The sequence below is a fragment of the Chelonoidis abingdonii genome, chromosome 1 (assembly GCF_003597395.2).
Source record: "Chelonoidis abingdonii isolate Lonesome George chromosome 1, CheloAbing_2.0, whole genome shotgun sequence".
In the NCBI taxonomy this organism is placed as follows: Eukaryota; Metazoa; Chordata; order Testudines; family Testudinidae; genus Chelonoidis; species Chelonoidis abingdonii.
In genome coordinates, this window is record NC_133769.1 from 337,276,437 (window position 1) to 337,301,979 (window position 25,543).

Consider the following 25,543-nt stretch of genomic DNA (forward strand, 5'->3'; position numbering starts at 1 on the left):
TTCTCCTGTGTTTGATCAGGAGTTAGGAGGTTTGGGGGGAACCCAGGCCTGCTCTCTACTCCGGGTTCCAGCCCAGGTCCCTGTGGACCGCAGCTGTCTAGAGTGCCTCCTGGAACAGTTGCATAACAGCTACAACTCCCTGGGCTACTTCCCCATGGCCTCCTCCCAACACCTTCTTTGTCCTCACCACTGGACCTTCCTCCTGATGTCTGATAACACTTGTACTTCTCAGTCCTCCAGCCATATACCTACTCACTCTCAGCTTCTTGCATGCCTCTTGCTCCCAGTTCCATGCACACACCTCCTCTCCTCTGGCTCCCCATGGCCTGACTCAAGTGAGCCCTTTTATAGCATCAGGGAGGCCTTAATTAGTCAGGTGCTTAACAGCCTCACCTGACTCTTAGCAGGTTAATTGGAGTCAGGTGTTCTCATTAATCTGGAGCAGCCCCTGCTCTGGTCACTCAGGGAACAGAAAACTGCTTATCCAGTGGCCAGTATATCTCCCTTCTACTACTCCACTGTTCCCAACTGGCCTGGGTCTATACACAATACGCAAGTGGTAAAACAAACTTCGACTAATAATAAAACTGATTGTTCAGAAGGTAAAAAAATACCCAGGGTATGAAATAACACTGGTCAATCATAGTGACAGACCCCTTTTTTAAAGTGATCTGGGAAACTTGTGTGATTTTCCTCTAAACCTTCTAATCAATTATTTCTCACAGTTCCTGGGAATTGATTTGACAACACAAAGCAAATTTTTCAATTCTTCCAAAAAACTGCACCAAAAAAGACTGTTTTTGCTCAACTGAACTTTCCAAGCAAAACATGATCAAATCACGCTGCAGTCAGACATGTGAAATATTAACCCCTTGTGCACAGGAATTTAGATGTGCTAGTGCAGTGGTTCTCAAACTTTTGTAGTGGTGACCCCTTTCACACAGCAAGTCTCTGAGTGTGGCCTCCCTTATACATTAAAAACACTTTAAAATATATTTAACACCATTATAAAAGCAGGAGGCAAAGCAGGGTTTGGGGTAGAGGCTGATGGCTCATGACCCCCCACGTAATAACCTTGCAACCCCCTGAGGAGTCCCAACCCCCAGTTTGAGAACCCCTGCACTAGTGGGTGCTGGGTGGCTCTAACCCTATGCAACTTTTTGTAAAGATGGCACCTAAGGTGTTCAGTCATTATGAATATATTTGCTCTTCACTATGAATGCAGCAGTGTTCAGCTCATTTTGTATTCAAGTAGCTGTGGAGTCTCACGGCAATTCTGCATATTTTAAAGATATTGTTCCCACTGAAGTTTGTCTCAAATTTTCATTAATTTTTCATGAAGCATGAAGGAATGCATGGGAAAAAAATTGGTCTTTAATGTGTTTTTCTGCATTAGATTAAAGTTACATACATTATCTTCTAGATGAAGTCCAAACATGTACTTTGCTTGAAATGTCAGTAGTTATCACAAAACATACCAATAAGTTAAAAGGCTTTCACAATACAAGATTCAGATAATTATTCCACATATACAAAACACAGCTAGAGAAATACAGTTCTTCAATGTCGAATTATGGGAAAAAAGGTCTAAAAAAATAGAAAACTCTTGATACCTGGACATCAATTCAGAATGTAACACTGCATAATGCCGCAATATGAGCACCCATTTAATGAGAAATCCCCTGGAAAGAGAAGTGTAAGGGGATCTAATGTTTATGACAAAAAGGGATGAATACTGCACCAAAAGGCATGCATACAATCGCCATGGTCATTCAATATGTTAGTGATGATCTAAAGTGTGACCTAAGAGAAGTGTGAGGCAGTGTTCTCAAATCAAATCAAGTGAATGACTACATGTTGATTAAGCTTTCTGAGGCAGCAAAGTGAGGGCACAGAGCCATGTCTGGATTCTGGAGCTGTTTTAAAATTCGCTTGTGAAATTTCTCTCGCACACGGTTAAACTCCATTATGTCCAGTGGATCTTCTTCAATCCAGAATTTATGGAATTCATGCATCAAATAGCCTAACAAAAGAATTCAATATATAAAGAATTAGAACACAGGTAAAGCTGTTCCCTTTAGTCTACAGAATAGCAAGCACTGCAATCAGAAATCATAATGCACATTGTGGGGTAGGTGAAGCTAGTACTATTGAAGTGTGATGTATTACAGTATTTAATGAAGTTGTGTTAGTCATACTAAGAAATGAAGCACTACAGCATACAGTATTAAAACAAGCCTCTAAGAGGCATCTTCAAATAATTAAAACAAAATAACTTATATAGATCTGCTAGCAATAGTAATGGAATTACTATAATTTACTTCTTAACAGAAGAAAATATACTAATTTTATGACACCAAGAGCCCCCAATCAGGAGGACACTTACTCATGTGTTTTAAAGCTTTCCCAAATTGCGATGTTGTCTTGAACTAAGGCCTGAATTTAGAGAAGCACTTTTGAAAGATTACTCAATTGCCTAATGCAAACTTTAAACAAAATTTTTATCGCTACTTATATGAATGAAATGGCCTAATTTTACCAATAACTAACTAAAATGAATCTATCAGATTACCAGATCTCTCCTCTCTTGATATGCAGTTACAGAATTGTTAACTTGTACCTGGATAAACCAAGTGAAATACAAAATATATTTTAATATTAAACTGCAGGCTACAAGCATTAAGAGATGACATTATCAATAAGAATCAGTCTTTAATAAGCATCTTTTGTTTATATTCAAATTATTCTCATGCTCAAATATCTATGAAACAACACTTACTCTACATTATAAACAGCCTCTAGGGAAGTGTCCATTATAAAATATTTACTGAACAAGCCCTACACTTAAAAACCGTTTAATTTATGAATTGCGACTTAACATAACTTACAGTCTGAAAACAACTAGTTACTGGATCTTTGCCAGGAACATTCAGTTTTACATTTGTCTTTCTAAACATGAATAAAGGATTCTACCATATTGGGTTTGCACAATCGTAGCTAGACAAATGCCAAGGGCAAGAAATAATTGGCGTTGGCAAACCCCCCTTGTGTAAGGAAAGGGCATGAGAAACATACCCTATGATAACTGCCTTTTTTCTTTTTAAAGTCTTTGTTTTTATTCTTTGCTCCCTCTGTGACCATCTGTGATTTCTGCATCACCTTCCCAGCCGTGGTCTGGAGGTAGAACATTGTCAACAAACAGCTGTGTCAAGAAATACTATGGGTTGTGTAGTCCAGTTCAGCAAAGCACTTAAAAACATGTGCTTGAAACCAACAGGCCTTACACACAACCTTATGTGCTTTCCTGAACAGGGACGGACTTAAGCATATGCCATGGGCTTTGCTCAATCAGGATTTATTCCAGGACACTTTTGTTATGTACTTTATTCCATCTTTGGTTTGATAAACATCTCACTCAGTCTATTCACTTCCAAAATGGCACCTTACTGCTAGACTTTACAAGCTACACAGTGGATTCCACGGTTAATTTATAAACTAAACCATTTTCATGTACTTGGGCAGACAGATACTCCTCCTAAAGCTGGAAGGTTTTTCTTTGAAGGAAAAACCTAGCTCAGCAAAATACCTTTAAAACTTATGATTAAAGGGAAATATATTATGGTTGGGATTCTCACAGACAGATCCAGGTGTTTCAAAAGTATTATTATTTATACAGCATGAGAAGTAGCTTGGTGTTCAGCGTGTAGGGTCATTTTTATTCCATCAAAAGGAATTTCATATTAATTAATGATATAGAATTGAGTGCATTGCTTGTAGTATCAAGAGATTTCAGTATTGCCCTGGGAATAGTCAGTCAAATTCTGCACTCAGCTACATCCAGGCAAGCCCACCAAAGTCCAGGAGGACTGGATGGGTGTAGACAAGAACAGAATTTGGGCCGGTGTTTGAGAGGTCAGATCAGTACAGCTATTGTATTCTTTCACCTAGAAATAGTGCTTGCTGTGCATTGTAATTTTGACTGCAGCCTAATTGTGTTTCAGTTTTTCTCAGCTGAATTCAATTAGTTGAAACCTAGGATGACTAAGGCCATGGGGGAAAAGTGTCAGTGTAGTGGGAAAGAATACAGAACTGTGTGAGTGAGTGAAAAAAACAATTAATAAGGCCTCCCACTTCCCAAACAATGAGACAGGCATTACAACAACGTATGTTTGGCGTGGTCAGTCTGACAGATATTTGATCATAAAGAAAGCAGCACTCCTTCTCCACATATATCCTGACTTTCTTCCCACACACAATCCCACATCGCCAGCAGCTCCACCACCTCCCTCACCAGCATGAGAAGTCTACTCCACCCTGGAATTCTTAGCCTTGTGGTTTTTATCCCACTGCAGCATTAAGCCAAGAGAGAGGGTGGTAAATGTAATTTCTTAGCCCTACTGGGCCTACTCCCAAACTATCTCCATGTCTCTCCAGGGAGCTCCTCTTTTTTTTGTAGGTACACAGAGCAGGCAGTGAAATAAGATGGAATTGTAGGGTAGCAGTAAAGATGGGAGCAGAAAAAGCATCTACGATGGGATCAACAAGCAAAACAGTGACACCTGGTGGCTGGATCTGAGCACTGGCACACAGAAAACAAGCATTCTACGTATCCGAAGAAGTGGGCTGTAGCCCACGAAAGCTTATGCTCAGATAAATTTGTTAGTCTCTAAGATGCCACAAGTACTTCTGTTCTTTTTGCAGATACAGACTAACATGGCTGCTACTCTGAAAGAAAACAAGCAGTCACCTCCGGAAAGCCATTTCTAAAGTGTAAAAATTACTTAAAATTTTGTAGATTTCATGAGACTTTGAGGATGCAGCAACACTGGAGATAACAGACAATGTGAAAACAACATAAGCCTATCCAAAAGATCCACTCACTCATTCAAAAACTAAGGCACGCTGGCCAAGAAGGGATTTGCAGAAACTGATGACTAGACAGCGTCAATGAGAAAGACTCTCCGAGTCTTCTGAGAAAGGGCCTTTGAAATGTTGAAGAATTTGTTTCTCTTTGTTTAGCAAACAACTCATTGTAAACTTACCTTAAACATACACATTCAGCTGTAGTCTGCAGAGATTATAGTGGAATCTTTGTATCTGAATGTCACATGCCACACAATAAAAAGTGTTAGCTCCCCTGAATTTGTGCCAGCCAGCTCCAGTCAGCTGTGACAGCCCAGAATCCATCACAAAACCCACACGGGCTGATCCTTGCTGACATACGGAGCTTGCCCACAGGGTAATGACTCATCTTATACAGTAGCACAGTTTCAAAGAGAGTTAGTGAGTATTTGAAGCGCTTTAAGATTTATTATTTACTGTATCTAACAGCCAGCATGTTAGGCACTTCACAGACATAAAATAAGACAGGTCTCAGTGCCAATGATCTTATTGTCATCTAACCAAACAACATCAGAAAGGGGGAACAAGCAATACAGTTATTGACACTATTTCCATTCCTTTTGTCTCTGATGACCTACCTGAAGTTGAAGATGTTAAATTCTTTTCTTCTTTTCTTACCAAATGCTTGCTTATATATTTTCCATTTTATTTTCAGCTACTTCTCATTCTAAACCATTTCCCCCAACCCCCTACCCCATATTCATCCATTAATTCACTCCCTTTCCTACCCTCACCCATCAGCTGCTACCGACTGCTGCCTACTAGTTAATTCTAGATCTTACTCTTCATAGTTCAGGCAGACCCTTCTCTAGTTACTTCTGGACCTCCTTTCCCAAATAGAGGGGAATGATCACATCCCTCGATCTGCTGACAATGCTCCTACTTATACAGCCCAAAATGCCGTTAGCCTTCTTGACAACAAGGGCACCCTGTCGACTCATATCCAGCTTCTCGTCCACTGTAATTAGGTCTTCTGCAGATGGCCTACTTCGGTCTGGTCTGTAGCAGTGCACAGGATTCTTTCTCCTAGTGCAGGGACTCTGCACTTGTCCTTTGCTGAATCTCACAGATTTCTTTTGTCCCAATCCTCTAATTTGTCAGGTCTCTCTATACTAATCCTACTCCAGCGTATATAATTCCAGTTTAGTGTCATCAGCAACTGCTGGGGGTGCAGTCCACACCATCTACATCATTATAAAGAAATTTGACAAAAACAGCACGACTGACACTTGGGGAGCACTCTGCTTGATACATGGCTTGCTAGCATAGAACATGGAGCATGATCCTACACTATGAGCCACAACCATGTAGAGCTTTTCATCCACTTATAGTCATTCATCAGCCCATACTCTTTATTTCCTGGCAAGAATACTGAGGGAGACCGTATCAAAAGCTTTGCTAAAGTCAAAGAATAACACATCACTATTCCCCTCATCCACAGAGCCAGTTACCTGGTCATAGAAGGCTTAGGTTAGTCAGGCATGACTTGCCTTGGTGAATTATGCTGACTGTTCCTTGATCACTTTCCTCTCCTTTTAATGTTTCAGAGGATTCCGTGCAGGATGCTCATGATTTTTCAGGACTGAGTGAAGGCTGACTGGCCTGTAGTTCCCAGATACCCCTCCTTCCCTTTTTAAAGATGGGCACAACAGTAGCTTTTTTTCTCAGTCATCACGAGACTCACCCCATTCGAATGTCAAAGATAATGCCAATGGCTCTGCAATACAATCTACTAATCTTTAGCACCCTCAGATACAGCACATCCTATGAACTTAGTGTTTGTCCAGCCTAAACAGTTGAACATTTCTTTCTCCACATACGGGTGATCACCTCCTCTCCATACTTATTGCCCAGTGCGTGTTGGGACTGCCATTTTCGTAGACGGGCAAAAAAAGCATTGAAGTATATTAGCCTTTTTACATCCTCCTCACAGGTTGCTTCTCATTCAGTAAGGGCCCCTTTCCTGAAAGTTCTTGTGTAATAAATGAAGAAATTCTTAATTAACTCTTAACATCCCTTCTAGTGATCACGTGGATTTGCACTCCCTGATTTCATCTGCATGTGAGCAATGTTTATACTCCCCTGGTCATTGTTGGTCATCTTCCACATCTTCAAGCTTCTTTTTTGTGTTTAAGATCAGCAAGGATTTACTGTTTAGCCAACGCTGGTCCTGTCCATATTTACTGTTCTTGCTACACCCAGTGCTTGAGATGATTTGTTCCTGAATAATAAGGATTTTAAAATACGCACTCTCCTGGACTCCTTTCCCCCTCATGTTATTCTCCCAGGGGATCCTGCTCATCAGTTCCCTGAGGGAGTCAAAGTCTGCTTTTCTGAAGTCCAGGGTCAGTATTCTGCTGCTCTCCTTTCTTCCTTGTGTCAGGCTCCTGAACTCGACCATCTCATGGTCACTGCCTCCCAGGTTCCCATCTACTTTTGCTTTCCTACTAATTCTTCCCTGTTTGTGAGCAGCAGGTCAAGAAGAGCTCTGCCCCTAGTTGGTTCCTCCAGCACTTGCACTAAGAAATTGTCTCCTACACTTTCCAAAAACTTCCTAGATTGTCTGTGCACTGCTGTATTGCTCTCCCAGCAGATATTGGAGTGATTCAAGTCCTCCATGAGAACCAGGGCCTGTGATCTAGTAACTTCTGTTAGTTGCCTGAAGAAAGCCTCATCTACTTCATCCTCCTGGTCTGGTGGTCTATAGCTGATTCCCACCACGACATCATCCTTGTTGCTCACAGTTCTAAACTTAATCCAGAGACTTTCAGGTTTTTCTGCTGTTTCATACTGGAGCTCTGAGCAGTCATACTGCTCTCTTAAGATGTGCAACTCCCTCACCTTTTCTGCCCCACCTGTCCTTTCTGAACAGTTTATATCCATCCATGACAATACTCCAGTCATGTGAGTTATCCCACTAAGTCTCTGTTATTCCAATCACACCATAATTCCTTGACTGTGCCAGGACTTCCAGGTGTCCCTGCTTGTTTCCCAGGCTTCTTGCATTTGTGTATAGGCACTTAAGATAACTCGCGGATCATCCTGCGCTCTCAATATGAGGCACGAGTCCTCCCCTCTTGTGCTCTCCTGCTCGTGCTTCCTTCTGGTATCCCACTTCTCCACTAACCTCAGGGCTTTGGTCTCCTTCCCTCCTTCCACCTAGTTTAAAGCCCTCCTTACTAGGTTAGCCAGCTTGCTTGTGAAGATGCTCTTCCCTCTCTTCAATAGATGGAGCCCGTCTCTGTCTAGCAATCCTTCTTGGAACACCATCCTATAGTCAAACGAGCCAAAGCCTTCTCTCTGACACCACTTGTGTAGCCATTCGTTGACTTCCACAATTCAACAGGCTCTACCCGGGCCTTTTCCTTCCACAGGGAGGATGGACGAGACCACCACTTGTGCCTCAAACTCCTTTACCCTTCTTCCCAGAGTCATGTAGTCTGCAGTGATCCACTCAAGGTCATTCTTGGCAGTATCATTAGTGCCCAGGTGGAGAAGCAGGAAGGGGTAGCGATCCAAGCATTGGTGAGGCCTCATCTGGAGTACTGTGTCCAGTTTTGGGCCCCATGCTACAAGGAGGATGTGGAAAAATTGGAAAGAGTCCAGCAGAGGGCAACAAAAGTGATTAGGAGGCTGAAGCACATGACTTATGAGGAGAGACTGAGGGAACTGGGATTGTTTAGTCTGCAGAAGAGAAGAATGAGGGGGGATTTGATAGCTGCTTTCAACTACCTGAAAGGGGGTTCCAAAAAGAGGATGGATCTAGACTGTTCTCAGTGGTACCAGATGATAGAACAGGAGTAATGGTCTCAAGCTGCAGTGGGGGAGGTTTAAGTTGGATATTAGGAAAGCTTGTTCACTAGGAGGTGGTGAAGCCTGGAATGGGTTACCTAGGGAGGTGGGGAATCTCCTTCCTTAGAGGTTTTAAGGTCAGGCTTGACAAAGCCCTGGCTGGGATGATTTATACTGGGATTAGGTCCTACTTTGAGCAAGGGGTTGGACTAGATGACCTCCTGAAGTCCCTTCGAACCCTACGCTTCTGTGATTCCCCGTACCATCACCAGGACCTCCAAACCATTTACAGAATTTCTCATCCTGAAAAGCCCATTTTTGCAAGTTCAATTTTGAATTATTCTTTTAAAGCTAAAATTCAGATCCTAATCACCAGTGTGCTGTAGTAGTGGAAAGCTGTCTGAAGAGAACAGGATGACCTATACCATGTGGGTGACATAAGAACTGGGAACATTCGCTTCTGAACACTATATTTCTGAAAAAGGTCCAGCTGCCAATGTGTCAATTCACCACTCCTGTTTACAGTGCTGAGTCCCTGCTCTGAGGTGTATCCCTATCACAGATGTTCTGCAGGTAAGCTTGAATAGATGGGAGAATTTCTTTTGTATGGCTCTGTCAAAAAACATTTTTTTTTCTTTTTCCTGAATTTGTTCACCTGTCTGTTTTGCACAATATCATACACAGTATGCTCCAGGGTCCAAACATCACAAAGATAAAATAATAAGGTTAGGATGATGCCCATCCGTGCTGCACCAATGTTGTTCCATGAAATTCACCAGTCCTGAGTGATTTTAAGACAGGTGTTACTGGTAATGCAAACAAAAACAAAAACTTACAGAAAGTCTGTTGGAAATGCGATAACGTTGGAGCCTCTGGAGCAACATTGTAGAAATGGGTCTTCAGCGCACCACTCACAAGCAGGTTGTATGCAAGGTCAGTTATGTTAATGCCAACAATAGCAAAAGAGTAGCTGGAAGAAAAGTAAAGAGTAGGATTTATAGGAAATGCTGGTGAAACTAAAAGCTGGGGGAAGTAAATGTAGCACAGATTTTGTTTTTAAGAATAATGCTTGACTTTGGTTAATTTTCCTCTTATCTGACAAGGTTCTTAGAACAAAGTAAATGAAAACAAAAGAAGATATTTATCCTTTTTTCTGTACATTTTAAAGGCAGTGTTACATCTATGATATCTGCCTGTACTATACTGAAAATAATAGTTTCATCATCTTGCTAATCATTCCCACAGAAGCACCATGGAAATATTTCTGTGGAAGAGGAATAAGACCTGCTTATGAAAGTCTCAGTGTTCTTGAACTTATTGTAGAAAGGGAGTGCTACACATGACACAGTTTTCATTATGACAAGTAATTTGTTATTACTACTGACCTGCTACACCTTAAACTACCACCTGTATCGTATGTACATAGTTACCCAAACAGTTAAGAACATCAGATCTGGATCAGCATGAGATTAACAAAATGCTGCCTAGGAGAGTATTACACAGTCTCTTTCAATATATAAAAAGAGCCGGCTGAAAAATACGCACAGGCTCCCTGCTCATCCCAGCAGACACTGGAAATGATAAAAAGGGATAAAATATTCTTTGAATGCCCATAGGTTTACGTTCCTGTTGGGAAAAGCCAAGACATGTAAATAAATCTCTAGTATTATGATTCAGTTACTGCACTGTAGATCAAAGACCTGTTTGAAAAGGAAATGAATTATCTGCATAATGGGGCAACATCCTACACAGTCATGAAAGTGAATGATCAAGGAAGATGAATTTTAGTGGACAGTCAATATGGTCCTTGTGTTAAGAAAAAGGACATTATCCCTTGATCTGTGTTTCTCATTAAACAAAGGAAGTGATACAGTCATGCCAAAATCATGGCTAAGAAATCCCACATCACTTATGCCAGGCCACTCATCCTGTTATTACAGTTGCTGGCAAGTGGCCTGTTCATAAACCACAACTTGTCTATGCTACAGTCAAAAGTGAGACCCCACCTCATGAGGTTTATTCAACCCTTGATATGTGCAGTTATAAAAAGTTACAAGTAAATGCTTACAATTTTAAGAAGTTCTTCCAGTTACTCGGAAGCAATTAGAAAAGTAGTACATTAGCTATAATCAACGTATGGCTAAGATAAGCATAAAATAGTAAACAGTGGTGTTAATACTGAAATTTCATTAAAAATTGAATTTAAAAAAAAATTAAGAGAACTGATTTTTACATGCACAACATCAATCAGCATAATTGTACTTATGTCAACTTATTTTTAAAGATCTTGTACTTACCCAATTGCCTTATCAAACCTTTTCTTCTCCCATTCAGCTTTGCTAAACTGGCTGAAAAAATGAATTCAAATGTTACCATACACGGCTTTCCAATTTGTTTTATACTGTAATGTTATCTAGCACAGGCTGGGGATTTTAAGTGCAGTTGCTGTCTAGTAGTATTTTACTTTCCTTCTATGATTTTGCCGTAGTTTGATCAAACTGGTATAATAGGTTTGAAGTGAGATTAGCTTCCTTGACTTATAGCATCATCCATGTATTGTCCTCATCAGTGCAATCTGAAAGGAGGCTGTGGCTATGCTATTCTCCCAATCAAAATCAATTTATTCTGTCTCCTCTTCAAAAAGATGGTCCACCTCAGTTAAACTTGAACAAGTGTTGAAAACTCTACATTTCTTTTAACTTTGATCAAGGATGACTTTAGCCTTTGGTGTTCTCCAAGATATATATGACATGAACCACTTGAAACAAATATGAAAAATAGTACTTCTCCAGTAGCAAATGGAAGGGGAAATGTTATCTTAAAGAATATGTTTTTTATTAATCTGAGTAAATTAGCAGCTACAGTTTAAGCAACATTAAAAAGCAGCCATATTTAATGCCTACTTACAAGGAAGTCTAGAGCAGTTTATAGATGCTTACACATCACTCACAACAGACAATTAACAAAGGAACTTCTTTATCTTTCAGGAGGTAAGATAATACAAACTAGGGTATGACAATGGAAAGACTTCTAGAAAAGGTAATTTGATACCATTTACAAGTGTCAATTAACTGATGTTTCACTGAACTGTATATGCCAAATCCCAATGACATCAATGGGAGTTTTGCCTGAATAAACACTAAGGAGAATTTTCAGAGTTTGGACCTACTATAGGGAAATATACTTGAGTGCAAAAATACAGCCACATGTCATGTTTAGATTGCACCTGAATTGTGAGAACTCAGACTATATTATACAGCACATACTTCTGTGTACATAATCATTTAGAATAATTTTTGCACGATTAGAAATATCCACATTTAGTCCTCCAACAGATATTAAAGATATTAGCAGAACAAGGATTCGTGCACACATTCATCAGAATGCTGATCTGCTTATCTTCCCAATCGCCAAAACTTTGTTTTCATCTCCTGCAATTTGGTGAAAGGCTGAAGGGGGTTTATTATTGGCCCAGCGAAGGAGACACCACATTTAAAAGTGTCCACATTTAGTGTCATATCATCATAGTGAAAGGTGGAACAGGCTCAGTGGCGTCTTCAAATGAAGGTAACGAATTGCTAAATGAGAAGATAGAGCAATAATACAATTTAATAGAAACAGAAGCAACATTCATCATCATCACATGAACACCAACAGAACCACTAAACAAACACATCAGCAAACACAAAGAGCATCACTAGAAGCATTTTACCCTCTGTGGATGCTCTTTCAAGGATGGAGCGTGCATGCTCATATACAGCATTCCAAAAGGTTTCTAAGTAACATAACACGTAAATGAAGAATACTAATGGAATTCATATTCCCTGTCTCACAAATGGGCCACTGGAATATACACAGTGCTTGTCTAGCTACGTTGGTGTAAAATTCCCTAGTCCAGAAACGCTCATAATCCAAATTTAATTTGCCATGTAAATTATTGAAAATTTTAATTAAGATCTTTATTTTTTTTTACATTGAAGGACAAAACCATTTAAAAATTAACATAAACACACCCTGTTTATTAGCAAAGACAAATTTCCTTTCATGAAGATGGTAATGATAAAAAAAACAAACAAAATACTGTCCCCCGTCCATAGGGTGAGCAATATAAAGATTAGGTAAAACCAACTGGAAATGAAGCCAACTCTGCTAAAAATAAAACAAACTAAACTTAATAAAGAGATTAAAAAGAAGCTGTGTACAATAATAATTGAAAGATACAAAGCTAATGTGTGTAGAAAACGGCTCTTTTCAGATTTTGCTAAGATATAAATGTCTTTGGCAACAATATAGTGTGGTTATTTAGAATCAATTTTATCTAACATTAAATATTACTACTGACTACTATGCAATAGAAACATTTCCAAGAGAAAGCTCACGTTAGGTGTAAAATATTATTTCCCTTGGGTATAATAATTGGTTCTACGTTTACAATATTGTAAATTAGGAAGTAGCTTTTTCTTTAGAGAAGTTATTCATAATTTATCAAAATTAAACAAAACAAAGCTTTCACAAACTAAGGTGAGTCAGGCCAGGGTAGTCTTTAGATGGAAGACTTTTAAGGAAAGTGCTGGAGGAAGTGGTTTTGGCAATTCAATAGCAACACACACAATGAATCAATACCAAACCCATGAGCGGAAAGAAAAGCCATGGTTCAGATGAAATATAAAATTAATATCCTAACCAAATTCTCATTGAAGCGGTTACACTTTGGCTACCTAAATACCTCCTCTGCTGTCTTCACTTCTAGCCCTATACAGCTGTGCTGTGGGACAGACACTGCATTCCATCTAAAGGTGAGCAAATTATTGTCTGTGCCTTACAACACTAACAGCTGGTTTTAGCTAGGATTGCTTAGTGCAATTTTTCTGAGAACTGAAAATTATTTGCACTGCAGCACTCAAAAAGGCATGTTTGTGATAAAATTCACACTTGTTTAGTATGAAGAGCACTAAGAAGAACTGGGGCTACCAAAAGTAGAGAGTCTGGAAAGGAGCTTTCCTACTGGTTTGATTTAATGGCTGGCTGAGAGCATTTGTTACCACTTCTGACTGGTTAATGCAGCTGACAGGTTGAGATTATTTATTATCTATTTATGATTTTATTTAATACTTCTTGGTGGTTATCACTGATGGTGATTATGGCTGACCCTGATGGTGTGGCTGATGTGATTAGGTCCTATGATGGTGTCCCTTGAATAGATATGCAGACAGAGTTGGCACTGGAGTTTGTTGCAGGGTTTGGTTCTTAGTGTGGTGTATAGTTTGGTGTTTCTGCTGTGTGGTTCCTAGTTTGGTGTTTTTGCTGCGTGGTGTATAGTATTTGCTTCAGGTTGGGGGGCTGTCTGTAAGCGACCCTGCAACAAAACCCGTGCCAACTCTGTCCACATATCTATTCAAGGGACACCATCATAGGACCTAATCACATCAGCCACACCATCAGGGGCTCATTCACCTTCACAACTACGAATGCAATATATGCCATCATGTGCCAGCAATGCCCCTCTGCCATTTACATTGGCCAAACCAGACAGTCTCTATGCAAAAGAATAAATGGACACAAATCTGACATCAGGAATCATGACATTGAAAAATCAGGAGGAGAACACTTCAATCTTTCTGGTCATTCAATAACAGACCTAAAAGTGGCAATTCTTCAACAAAAAAACTTCAGAAATAGACTTCAACGTGAAACTGCAGAACTGGAATTAATTTGCAAACTAGATACCATCAGATTAGGCCTGAATAAAGACTGGGAGTGGCTGGGTCATTACAAAATCTGAACCTATTTTCCCCAATACTAATTTCCCCCTACTGTTACTCACACCGTCTTATCAACTGTCTGAAATGGACCACTCATTACCACTTCAGAAGTTATCTTTCCTGTCGTGGTATCCTATTAAGTGAATTGTCTTATTAGACTGACCTCACACTTGGTAAGGCAACTCCCATCCTTTCATGTATTTATACCTGCTCCTGTATGTTCCACTCCCTGCATCTGATGAAGTGGGTTTCAGCCCACAAAAGCTTATGCCTAAATAAATTTGTTAGTCTCTAAGGTGCCACAAGGACTCCTCATTGTTTTTGCTGATGCACACTAATACTGCTACCACTCTGAAAGCTATAACTTCTGTATGGACTCCCCCGCCCCCACTCATTGCTTAAATAAAAATATAAGATATAAAAAGACTACTGACCGATGAGTCAGGTAGTCTCAAATCCTATTCCTGGTTCTGACAGGCCTTAATAATACTTTGTGCTTGCCTTGTACACTACACAACATTTAGTGATGAGATGAATTAAAGGGGACACACAATAGATGTATATAAATTAAGCAACTGCATAGAGAAGTTAATTGATTGCTCCAATTTTCATATTCTCTTACTACAAGAGCAAGGAGATGTCCATTGACACAAAAATTTAAAAATGATAACACGAAGTGATATTTTATGCAATGCATGTGGAACTCATTGTCACAAGATATTACAGAGGCCAAGAGCTTAGCAGGACTAAAAATGGATTCTTTATATGGATAATGAGAACACAAGGAATAAACATTTTTGTTCTTTTGGGCAACTGCCTGCCTGAGCTTTTGGGGAGGAGGGGCAGAAACTTTCCCTACAGATAGGCTTTTCCATTATTACCCACTAGATTAGCTTCTTGCATCTTCTTCTAAAGTATCTGACACTGGCAGCCCTGTGATCACAATTAAGGAATAGCAGACAGTTGATATGAACAACTTGTAAGCTTAAAACTGTTAGCCCAAACTATTCGTCAAATACTTCTGACTAGTAAGTCAGGGTTACAGAAGTCTGGAACTGTTTGCATGACCTGAGAATTTTAATTAAAGAGCTAAATTTGTCACACGTTTTATTTGCAACAAATTTGTCCAGTTGTAGCTACAATACGCAGAATCTGCTTTACATATGATGAAGCAAGGCTGACATTTGATCTTATAAACATCAGTATGTTTAATTGCACCATATCCCTGTGCCGCCAGTAAGATCTGGTGACCACTGCAGCATTGAGCTAAAGAAGGGAATACATCAAGTACACTCTTGGAGAACACTTGGATAAATGTTGGTTTACTCCAAATATGGTTTGATCTTTATTTACATGTAAAAGCTTACAAAACTGAAAGGAGAGAAAATAATACCTCAGCTCCTCTTTAGTGATGTCCCTTCATGGTGAAAGACAAGAGAGAATTAAAGAAAAGCACATAAAAAGATAAGTAGCTTAAAATTAAAAGAATATGGAATAAAATGAAAATATTTAGCAATAAAATAAACTATGTCTGATTCAGTACATGAAATACATGAGTTTGTCCTCTCAATCTGATTAATTTACAGTAGCGAGCTATTTTAATTTACAGACAGGGCTTGCCTATAAGGACAGTTAGCATTTCAAACAGCAGTAGGTCAAAGCACACTAGGGAACTTTTAGTACATGACAGTAGGGTCTGTACGGCCAGTTAGTGCGCAGCAGGCTAGGGTGCTGTAGATTTACACCCCACTGTGCCGTGCATTAACTCTCCACGTAGACAGCCCCAGAGACAGCATATGGCAATACCTGAGCACACAAGTCTAACAAAAATTTATTTGAAGTCAATTTATTGTTAGCCTCAAGCATTACCTGTGTTTCGGCTGAAGGGAATCGGAGAGAACTTGCTGAGCTACTGCAGCATCCCATTCAGCAAAATATCTGTAGGTGCACACATTAAAATACTTAATGCAATTTGTGAACAAAGTCAGGAAATTCTTAATGCTGGCAACCTATGCTCATACAATAGTCTCAATCCTTTCAAATATTGCCAAGGGCAGTTCTGCATAGGTACGATGGTATATAAAATGCTTTAATATATTGATAATATATTTTTAAAATGATCAGTGTGTATATATAAAGTATCCAGATATCTTTATGTACATATTAAGGAGTGCATGTTACATGTCCCACCTCTGTCCCTAATACGCACAGGATAGGAGTCTGTTATAGCCCCAGCTACAGAGCTGTGGCACTTGAGCTCAAACTGTAGCAGCTCCTGCTTTTAGCTCTGGAGAGCCTCAGTTCAGTTCCCAAATTGTCAGCTAAGACTGGCCGTCACAATACCAAGTACAACGGGAATGATTTCTTTTGTGATTAAAGCTTAGAATTCGGAACCAGGAGCTGGAATTCTAAGATAAGCTCTGCCACAGACCGACATTGGCTGAGTCACTGAACCTTTCTGATTCCCACTCTGTACCATGAAATAAACATTTTCCTGACCTCCCAGGGATGTTGTGAGGAGTAGTTTATTAAACAATTGTAAAATACTTAGATATCTTTAGATCAAGGGATGGAAGAAGCACAGGATTTTTGTGTTATTTAATACTGACAGATGTCAAAAATCAAACAGACAGATATTATGGTAGCAAATAATGAAAAAATAAAAGGCTATTTAAAATTCACCAAAGCAATCAAATTTTTTTTTCAGGATCTAATTATAAGATTCAATGTGATCTAACTACAGACAATAACTAACAGTGATGGCATTTTTTCAGTTCCAACCAATAAGTCAGAACAAAACTCCTCAAAGGAGCCAACATATAGGCAGACAAACAAGTTTTTTGTATTTTTTTTTTTTTTTTTTACAGAGTCTCTCTCTACACACACAAAAAATACTATAAAACAAAATAAATGCTATATGCTTAACGGAAATGCTTCTGTTCTCATGTTTGTTTAATGTTTCACAAATGAGTACAAACTTAACATAAACAGAATTACCACAGTAAACCATGTGCATTGTCTAAATTTCAAGTTTCGTGGCTTAAGGTTTTTAAGAAATATTTCTATCTCAAGATAAAATTGTTTTATTTGACACAGTTTTCTGAGATGAGTCTTTAGTGTTTCAGGAATTATGCCTATAAACTGTTAACAACATCAACATTTGTGTTATATTAGTAGAAGTAGCATTACATCTTCAAACTCAAGTATCTGTATATCTACTTACAACAGGTTATACAATCCCAGGAGGCCCATCCCTCTAAAATCTGTTTTAGGATCATCTCCTTGGAAACCAATTTCACACCACTGCTTCGAAATCCGAGCTTCCAATGGGCAATCAGGCTTCAAACACTTCCATAACTAGGAATATTACAGAGAAGTTAACGATTAAGTTTTCCATGTATATAGTAGGTCTTTATTTTTATGAATTTCTCCATGCAACTTAAGTGCATCACTATGCATAGCATTCAGCAACAAGAGCCTGTGGCCAGGTACCAGCCCCTAAAAATTTTTTTTTTTAATATTGCGAACAATTCAAATACTACCCTAGGAACCCCCCTTTGACATTATACAAGAGTTGTACAAAGCACACACTCGTTTCTTTATACACTTTACGCATCGAAATAGAAACTGCCTCCATAAGCAGAGTCAGAAATATGTTAGCATTTTGTTGTAAATAACTGACATGCCAGCAGGCAATCAACCTTCTCAGTTCCATAAGGCTCTGCAGCAATCTTTTCTCATACATCTTTTGCAATACTCTAGAATTATCAGAAATTGAGAGTGGTGACTTGGCTGAAACTGCACTGAAAATATAAGAGAGAAAAACCTAAACAAGAATGGCATAGTTCACCTTCATACTTAATTCAGGGAGGAGGCCTTCACTGAGCTCACATACAAACAACAACAAAAAAAAGTTACCATGATTGAACAAACTGGTGTAAATCAACCAAGTTTCATTGGTCCACAGTATCTAGTTGTGGGAAGGGATAGTCAGAGAGATGGGTCATTTTCATAGGCATTTTAGATGCCTTTGCTCCTACATATCTTTTTATAATCGCCATTTTAAAGCCGTTTATGAAACTACATCCACAGTGAATACCATGCCTAGATGCCACAATGATGGACACCCAATAAAATGCTTAAATTGGCAGGATTATTCAAATAAGAGGCACACAATGTACATATTTATGTACCATGGCATAAAACAATACATTTTCTCATTCTGATGTGAATAAGACAATTGCTGTTAATCTAAAATCTACTATCACCGTATCATCAGCTCACTCAGATATTCTTGACCAATGTCTCAAGGAGCACTCGTATGAAAAAGTATTCTTGAAGTACAAAAAATCATTAAATACTAGGAGGGGAAATGAAATTCCAGGACTCATAATTTATAATATTACAGAAACTTCACATTCTAGAATTCAAAATGCAATTTAATTTTTAAAACTATATAAAACCATTTGTTCAACTTTTAAAAAAATAAGCTTTATCTTTATTAACATTTCCTGTTCTATCATCGTATGCAACAGCATGTAATATTTTAAGCACATTTCCTAATTCTTGCTTATACAGCCAGCAACTGTATTCACTGCATCAATATTATTCTTCACTAGTTCAATCACATTGGATAAATCTTTACCTTATCTCACAAAATGTCCTTCTGGTAACATGAATAAATAATAACCATTAAGAACTAGGAGAATTTCCCACTGGAGAGATCATTTAATCAGAATGTCTAGAAACAATGAGGAGGAATCAACCTAATCTTCTCTGATGTGAACTGAAAACAAATCGAAGTCCCAGACAGACCGCTATTTGGTATTCACTAACTCTTATGTTAAAAGCATGCTGCAAACTGATGCTTGATAAATGGTATGGGAGGCAAATAGTGGAAACTGGACATCAATGTCCTTATTTTAAAAACAGGAAGAACTTTACTGTTTAAAATAAAATTTGCACAAATATTTTTCTTATTACAATCAGTTTCCATCTGGCTTTAGTTCTAATTTAGGAGAAAAAATTTTCAAAAGCACCTATATGATTTAGGAGCCTACATCCCAAAGAGATTCAGGCACTTGGGGGAGGCCAGGTTTTTAAAATTGTTTAGGGACTTAAAGATGCAAATAAGTGCTTACTGGGATTTTCTAAAGCACTTAGGGACTTACCTCCCATGGATTTCAATGACTCCCAAGTGACTCCTTGAAATGACTCTCCCTAGGCTATCATTCTGCAAAGTTACAAATGATGCTGCAGATGATGATAGTGTTATTCAGAGATACCAATTATAACTTTTAATAAAACAATCAAATGTTTGTTTTTCAAAGACTGTTCAAGTTTATTCATGATGAGAAGAGCTCTATTTCAGGAATTTGCTGGGTGAAATAGGTGTGTTAGGAGGAAATTTTTCCTTGGGGGCAGGTTATCCCCTCACCAGTAAAATTGCAGAGCTTCTTGTACCTTCTCTGAAGCATCTGGTCCTGGCCATTTTCAGAGACAGGATACTGGACTACATGAAACATTGGACTGAATCGTTATGGCAATAGATACTTTCCCCATTACTCTACCCCTTCTTCAGCTCTGACTGCTACAAGGAAGGTGTCTCTGCTACCCTATCCCATCCCACAGCTTCTGTTTTTGAGCTCTGTTCTTTAGTGAGTAAGGCGAGTGCCTGCTTCTGCTTAAGCACAGGGCTGTCCCTAAAGAATTGCGTAGTGATTCTGATCTGATTCTTATCAGTTTCACTGCTGCCAACAATGATTCTGAAGAGCGGCACTGAAAACTCACTAGACTAGTCAGTTTTGGCTCTATATAACCTGGAAACCAGAGTTGACTGACTGCAATATTACTTTAATTGTGTATTATTATATATAAAGTTTTTAATATATATTCAACCCACACACACCTGATTTTGAAATAATTATAGCTGGAGGTCTGCTTCTGGAGTAAGAAGTCAACACATTCAGAAACAAGAGAATTTACTTTGCCTAATGCTGGAGAAAAATAAACTTGGTTCTTTGCTTGAAGGAAATGTTCAGACATTCCTTCACTACAAAAATGACAGCTCAGTTCTATTGCCAAAGGCAGCAAGAGCGTGGGATTGTCAGTCAGGTAAGTAATAGACATCTGTGGGCGCATCCAAATAGTAGAACATATTTCTAGGCTTTGTGTTGGTGACAAAAGTGGGAATTTTTGGCATGATTTTTGTGAACATGTGTCTCTCCCATCAAACTTTGCATTCTTACCCTCTAGGAGCAGAGGAGTTAAAATGCTTCTCCTAGAACAAAGGTCTGACACTGAAAGACCTGGTGCCAAGCCATGCCAAGGTCCCTTGGCCTCCACTGAATACTGACAAATACACAGCTGAAATCAGTCTGGCTCACCTGTGTGTTAGTACTGTTAAAATAAGTGTGAGAATTACAAGTACGTGTTCAGACTTTACTGAATGCTTGTGAGTTGCTGCATGCACTAATCTCACTTATAACATCTGCATCCCACATTGTAAGTGTTTGCACTGTAAGCCTCTGTCATAAGTAGATAGGTAAGGGTTAATTTTCTTTTACCTATAAAGGGTGAACAAAGGGGGAACCAAACACCTGACCAGAGGCCCAATCAGAGAACTGGATTTTTTTAAAAGTCAGGGGCGGGAATTTGTGTACTCAGGGTCTTTGTTGTTTCCTCGGCTGTGGGTAAACAAGCTTTTCTTCTAACTCCATCTTATCTCAAATATTCTACTAAAAGTCTGTAAGTACAAAAGAAAACAAAGTAATAGGCTGTTATTGGCTTTGTGTTGTATTTACTGGGTGTTGATTGCTGGATTGATTTGAATTGGCTATTTTTTAAATCAAACTGGTTATTCACATTTTCCTATAAGCAAGAGCCTGTATTGATCTTTTAATGCAGTATTATTGTTCTGTATTTTCTTTCTTTTTATATAAAGTTTTCTTTTTAAAACTTGTGGAAGTTTCTTTCCTAGTGAGGCAAAGGGGAAAGGAATTTTTGTGCCCAAGAGCTCTGTTACATCTGTGACAGGCTAAAGGGGGGGGGGAAGGGAAAAGCCCAGGCTGTGGGTCATTTTCCTATCGTCCCCAGGGCGGGAACAGGCTACAGGGAAAGAGAGAAAGAATCACTTTAGTTTCCCTGTGTTTGAAACTGTCTCTTTGGAGAGAAAGGAGACAAGGTTTTCTTGGTATTGTGATGTAAAGGAGATTGCATCAATTCCCTCAAGTGGCTCAGAGCAGGACCCCGGAGAGAGGGAAGGGAGGGGGGATTTTTCCCTTACCGGTAGACTCAGATTTCTGAGTCGTGGGGGGTCTTCCCAAAGGAAGTTGGGGAGGCCACAGAGGGGGTCCCCCTAGGAGTATTTGGGGAACCCAGGCTGATAAGAGCCTAAATCTTATCTGGTGGCAGCGAAGTAAAATCCAAGCTGGTAGTGAGCTTGGGGGAGTTTCAGGTAAGCACCCAGATTTTGGACGCTAAAGTCCAGATTTGGGACAGACGTTTACCACTGCTAGTACCTCATATGTGAACTCTAAGGTTCAGATTGAGGAATTATACTAGGACAGCCTCTAACTGTATAGATCACCAGACAGGAGAGAGACATTAACTACAGTAGAAGCTCAGAGTTATGAACACCAGAGTTATGAACTGACTGGTAAACTACACATCTCATCTGGAAGCAGAAGTACACAATAAAAAGCAAACACTGAACAGTACAGTACTGTGTTAAACTACCAAAATATAAAAATAAAGGAAATGTTGAAAAAAAATGCAACCATGTAAGGAAACTGTTTCGGTGCTTGTTTCATTTAAATTAAGACTGTTAAGAGCAGCATTTTATTTCGGCAAAGAAAAGTTTCAAAGCTATATTAAGTCAACGTTCAGTTGTGGACTTTTGAAAGAAGCACCATAACATTTTGTTCAGAATTACAAACAATCCAGAGTTACAAACAACCTCCATCCCTGAAATGTTCATAACTCTGAGGTTCTATTGTAGTGTGAAATGCTGGTCTCCAACAGATGAAGTTATGTCCTTCCCAAGGAGGAAGGTCCATTGACACCAGAAGGGTTACAATGGAACATTAAAGAGGACAAAAGACTTTGTTGTTTACTCTCCCTCCCCCATGAAGATGAGTCTTGCAAGTGGATTCCTCCCATCAGCCAAGTTTGCCACTCAGAGCAGAAGGAGGGAAAAGGAATAAAAACCTCTAACAAGGAGGAACTGTGTGTTTATGCTGCTCGGACTCTAGGGAGCAAGGATTATTAGGCATAAGCAAAAGATCCCTAGTGCTTACCCTGGATTATCCCTAAAGGACATATAGAGCTTGCTTATTATAGAGAAAGCTCATGCTCCAATACATCTGTTAGTCTATAAGGTGCCACAGGACTCTTTGCTGCTTATTATAGAAGTTTCTATTACTTTTTTTGAAACTTACGATTGGAACTCATTTGTCGTTGTATGTTTATCAGCTTTAACCTTGCAAGTAACTCTCTAATTTCCTTTTCTTTTCATTAAATCTGTACATAGTTTATTGTAGGACTGACTACGCGCGTTGTCTTTGGTGTGATATCTAAGGTGCATTTGACCTGGGGAAAAAGTGGCTGGTCCTTTGGGACTGGAAGTAGCCTGAATATTGCTGTGATTCATGATGTAAGGGTACCATCTCTGTTACAAAGGGAAGCTTACCTGGATGGCAAGACAGATTGGAGTACACAAGATGACAGTGTGACTCCATGTTAAGGTTGTTATAGTGCCCCAGGAGTTTACACTTGATGATCTGTTGGTGAAGGTGTCAGGGGCCTGTGACAAATACAGGGTTCTCAGACATACAGGCGCTTTCACTTGGGACTGAGAGACAAAGGGACAGTGTGAGAGTGCTAAGATGGATTCCGGAACAAGCTGGCCTAATGGAGCCCTGACTTTAGCCAATATGAATCCTGTCTTAACCTTTCGTTCTCTCTGCTAACCTAAGGACTTCCCAACATTGTATTCCAGCTATTAAAACCTACCCGGCTTTGGAAAAGATTTCCTGTTGTTGCTGGTTCTACTTACTGATGTGCACTGATCCCCAAAGGGCATAGAAAATCTCTGAACAGAAGTCTACCTCAACTGGATTCACAGTTATGAGCTCATGCCAAGAAACAGGGATTGTTGGATCCCAAAGGCCAGTCTCAGAGGAGTTGAGGCCAAGTGGCCAGCCCTTCTGGAAAAGTGTGAGCCCCTGAAGGTCTGACTGTTTAAAGGCTGGGGCATAGCACGGAGCCTGTAAATCCATAACAGTGTTCATAAATAAGTGCAGGGTAGCTGCATGTCTAGCAACTTACAACCTGTGTTGATGAATACTGCTGAAATATGCCATTTTAAAAGAGCATGGAGGAAGTTAAGTACCACCAGTGGAAACTGTATATGACGCTTTTACAAATAGGGCATGTGGAATCACCAGGAAGCAAGTGTTCTATGTCAAAGTGATTTCAGCGCTCACCTTTAGAAGCATCTCTTCATGTTGGGGATTCTCTGAATCATATGGCTCTCTGCGCAGCTTTTCAACCTCTGCAACCAGATTTCTGTACCCTACAATCTGTAGGAGACAGGCCTGAAGAGATACTCCTAACCTAAGCAAAAAGAAGTCAAACAATGAGGTAGGGTACTATACTGTACACAGACACTTCATTTATTTGGGCATAAGCGGGTTCTAGCCCACGAAAGCTTATGCCCAAATATATAAATTTGTTAGTCTCTAAGGTGCCACAAGGACGCCTCATTTTTTTGCTGATACAGACTACCATTTAACATGGCTACCACTGAAACCTTAAATTATATGAATATCCTCAGTGAATCAAAAGCTTTAATAAGTTTAATTATGGAGGAAGAATTTTAATGGGGTGAATTCTTCTCACTAGAAAAACTACATTTAAAGATAGGGTTACCACATAGCAACTGCGAAAAAACAGGACAGGGGTGAGGGGTAATAGGCACCTATATAAGAAAAAATCCTCAAAAACGGAAATGTCCATTTAAAAACGGGACAGATGGTCACCCTATTTAAAGAGATCTTGTACATGGCACAATTTTGCCATTTACTAGCTCTCTTTAGTATTTGGACTTTCTTTGTAAGTTAATTCCATGCCCCCTCTCCCCCAAGAACAGCAGTGAAATCTCTCACATTTGTTAACATCCCATTCTCACTGTATACAGCAGCCGTGTGGATGCCTGCTAAAAAGGACTGCATCAGATCTTTCCCTTCACGCAAACCACAGCTTCTCAAAAAAAGCTCTGAGACAGCGATGAACTAAAAAATTCACATTGACTTAAACACTAAAACTATGTTTTGTTTCCACGTCACAAAAGCCCACACAATAGAGCAAAAAACCTGAACTAATGCGTCTTATGCAGCCTTTATGGGATCTGCCCTTAGGTTGTCATTTTTTGCCTCACATGCTGAGAACTGCTATAATGGTTCTGTTTTCACTCTAATGTAAGTCAACACATTTTAGGATTTTTATGCACTATTTAAAAGTCACTAGGCTTCTACTGCTTTAAATTACGACAATTTATTCAAGTGTTAGGTTGGACAGTCTACAGCATATTATTAAATGCAATTATATACTAATGTTATTGAATACCAATACCTTTAGTATTGCATATGGAAACATGCTATGAATATTTAGGCAGGTATTTAAAAAATATTTCCATAAAATCTCAAATTAATATAATCCCTAACACGAGTAAGGAAAGCACAATCCCCTTAATTTCAGTGCCTTTTGCATGCCACTAAATCAAAGATATCAGAGATGATATGATCTATTAGGTCCATTTCTCTAAAAATGCAAGACTGTCCTGTTCGGTACTTCGTTTAATCTATTGTAGGATTAAATGACTTGAACATAAAAACTTCCACTTATCTTTGAAGACTATTCTGCTGAGCGGAATAGATATTCATTAGGATATTTTTCCTTGCCTCAGTTTCATACTATGACTCCTAGTTATACACTCTTAGTCTACCCTAAACAAGTCTGCTCCTTCTTTGGTGTTTATATGCTTCATTTTTATAGTACCTTCCAATCCAAAGAATGAAAACGTGCTT

The 25,543-nt window shown here is 39.2% G+C and overlaps 1 protein-coding gene across 4 annotated transcripts in view; it reads right to left on the reverse strand.

Moving 5' to 3' along the window:
• Positions 1-1,364: 1,364 nt before the first annotated feature.
• Positions 1,365-25,543, reverse strand: part of ELMOD1 (ELMO domain containing 1) — a 70,748-nt gene continuing 46,569 nt past the window's right edge. For 3 of the 4 annotated variants that reach the window (XM_032790705.2, XM_032790708.2, XM_032790706.2), the window contains 7 exons: positions 23,942-24,071; positions 17,680-17,813; positions 16,326-16,394; positions 15,850-15,873; positions 10,992-11,042; positions 9,531-9,664; positions 1,365-2,023 (listed from right to left, as the gene is read on the reverse strand). In XM_032790705.2, coding sequence (XP_032646596.1) covers positions 1,851-2,023; positions 9,531-9,664; positions 10,992-11,042; positions 15,850-15,873; positions 16,326-16,394; positions 17,680-17,813; positions 23,942-24,071 — 715 coding nt within the window. In that variant the 3' untranslated portion in view covers positions 1,365-1,850. The remainder of the gene's footprint in view (positions 2,024-9,530; positions 9,665-10,991; positions 11,043-15,849; positions 15,874-16,325; positions 16,395-17,679; positions 17,814-23,941; positions 24,072-25,543) is intronic. The other variant, XM_032790707.2, reaches the window with a different exon arrangement.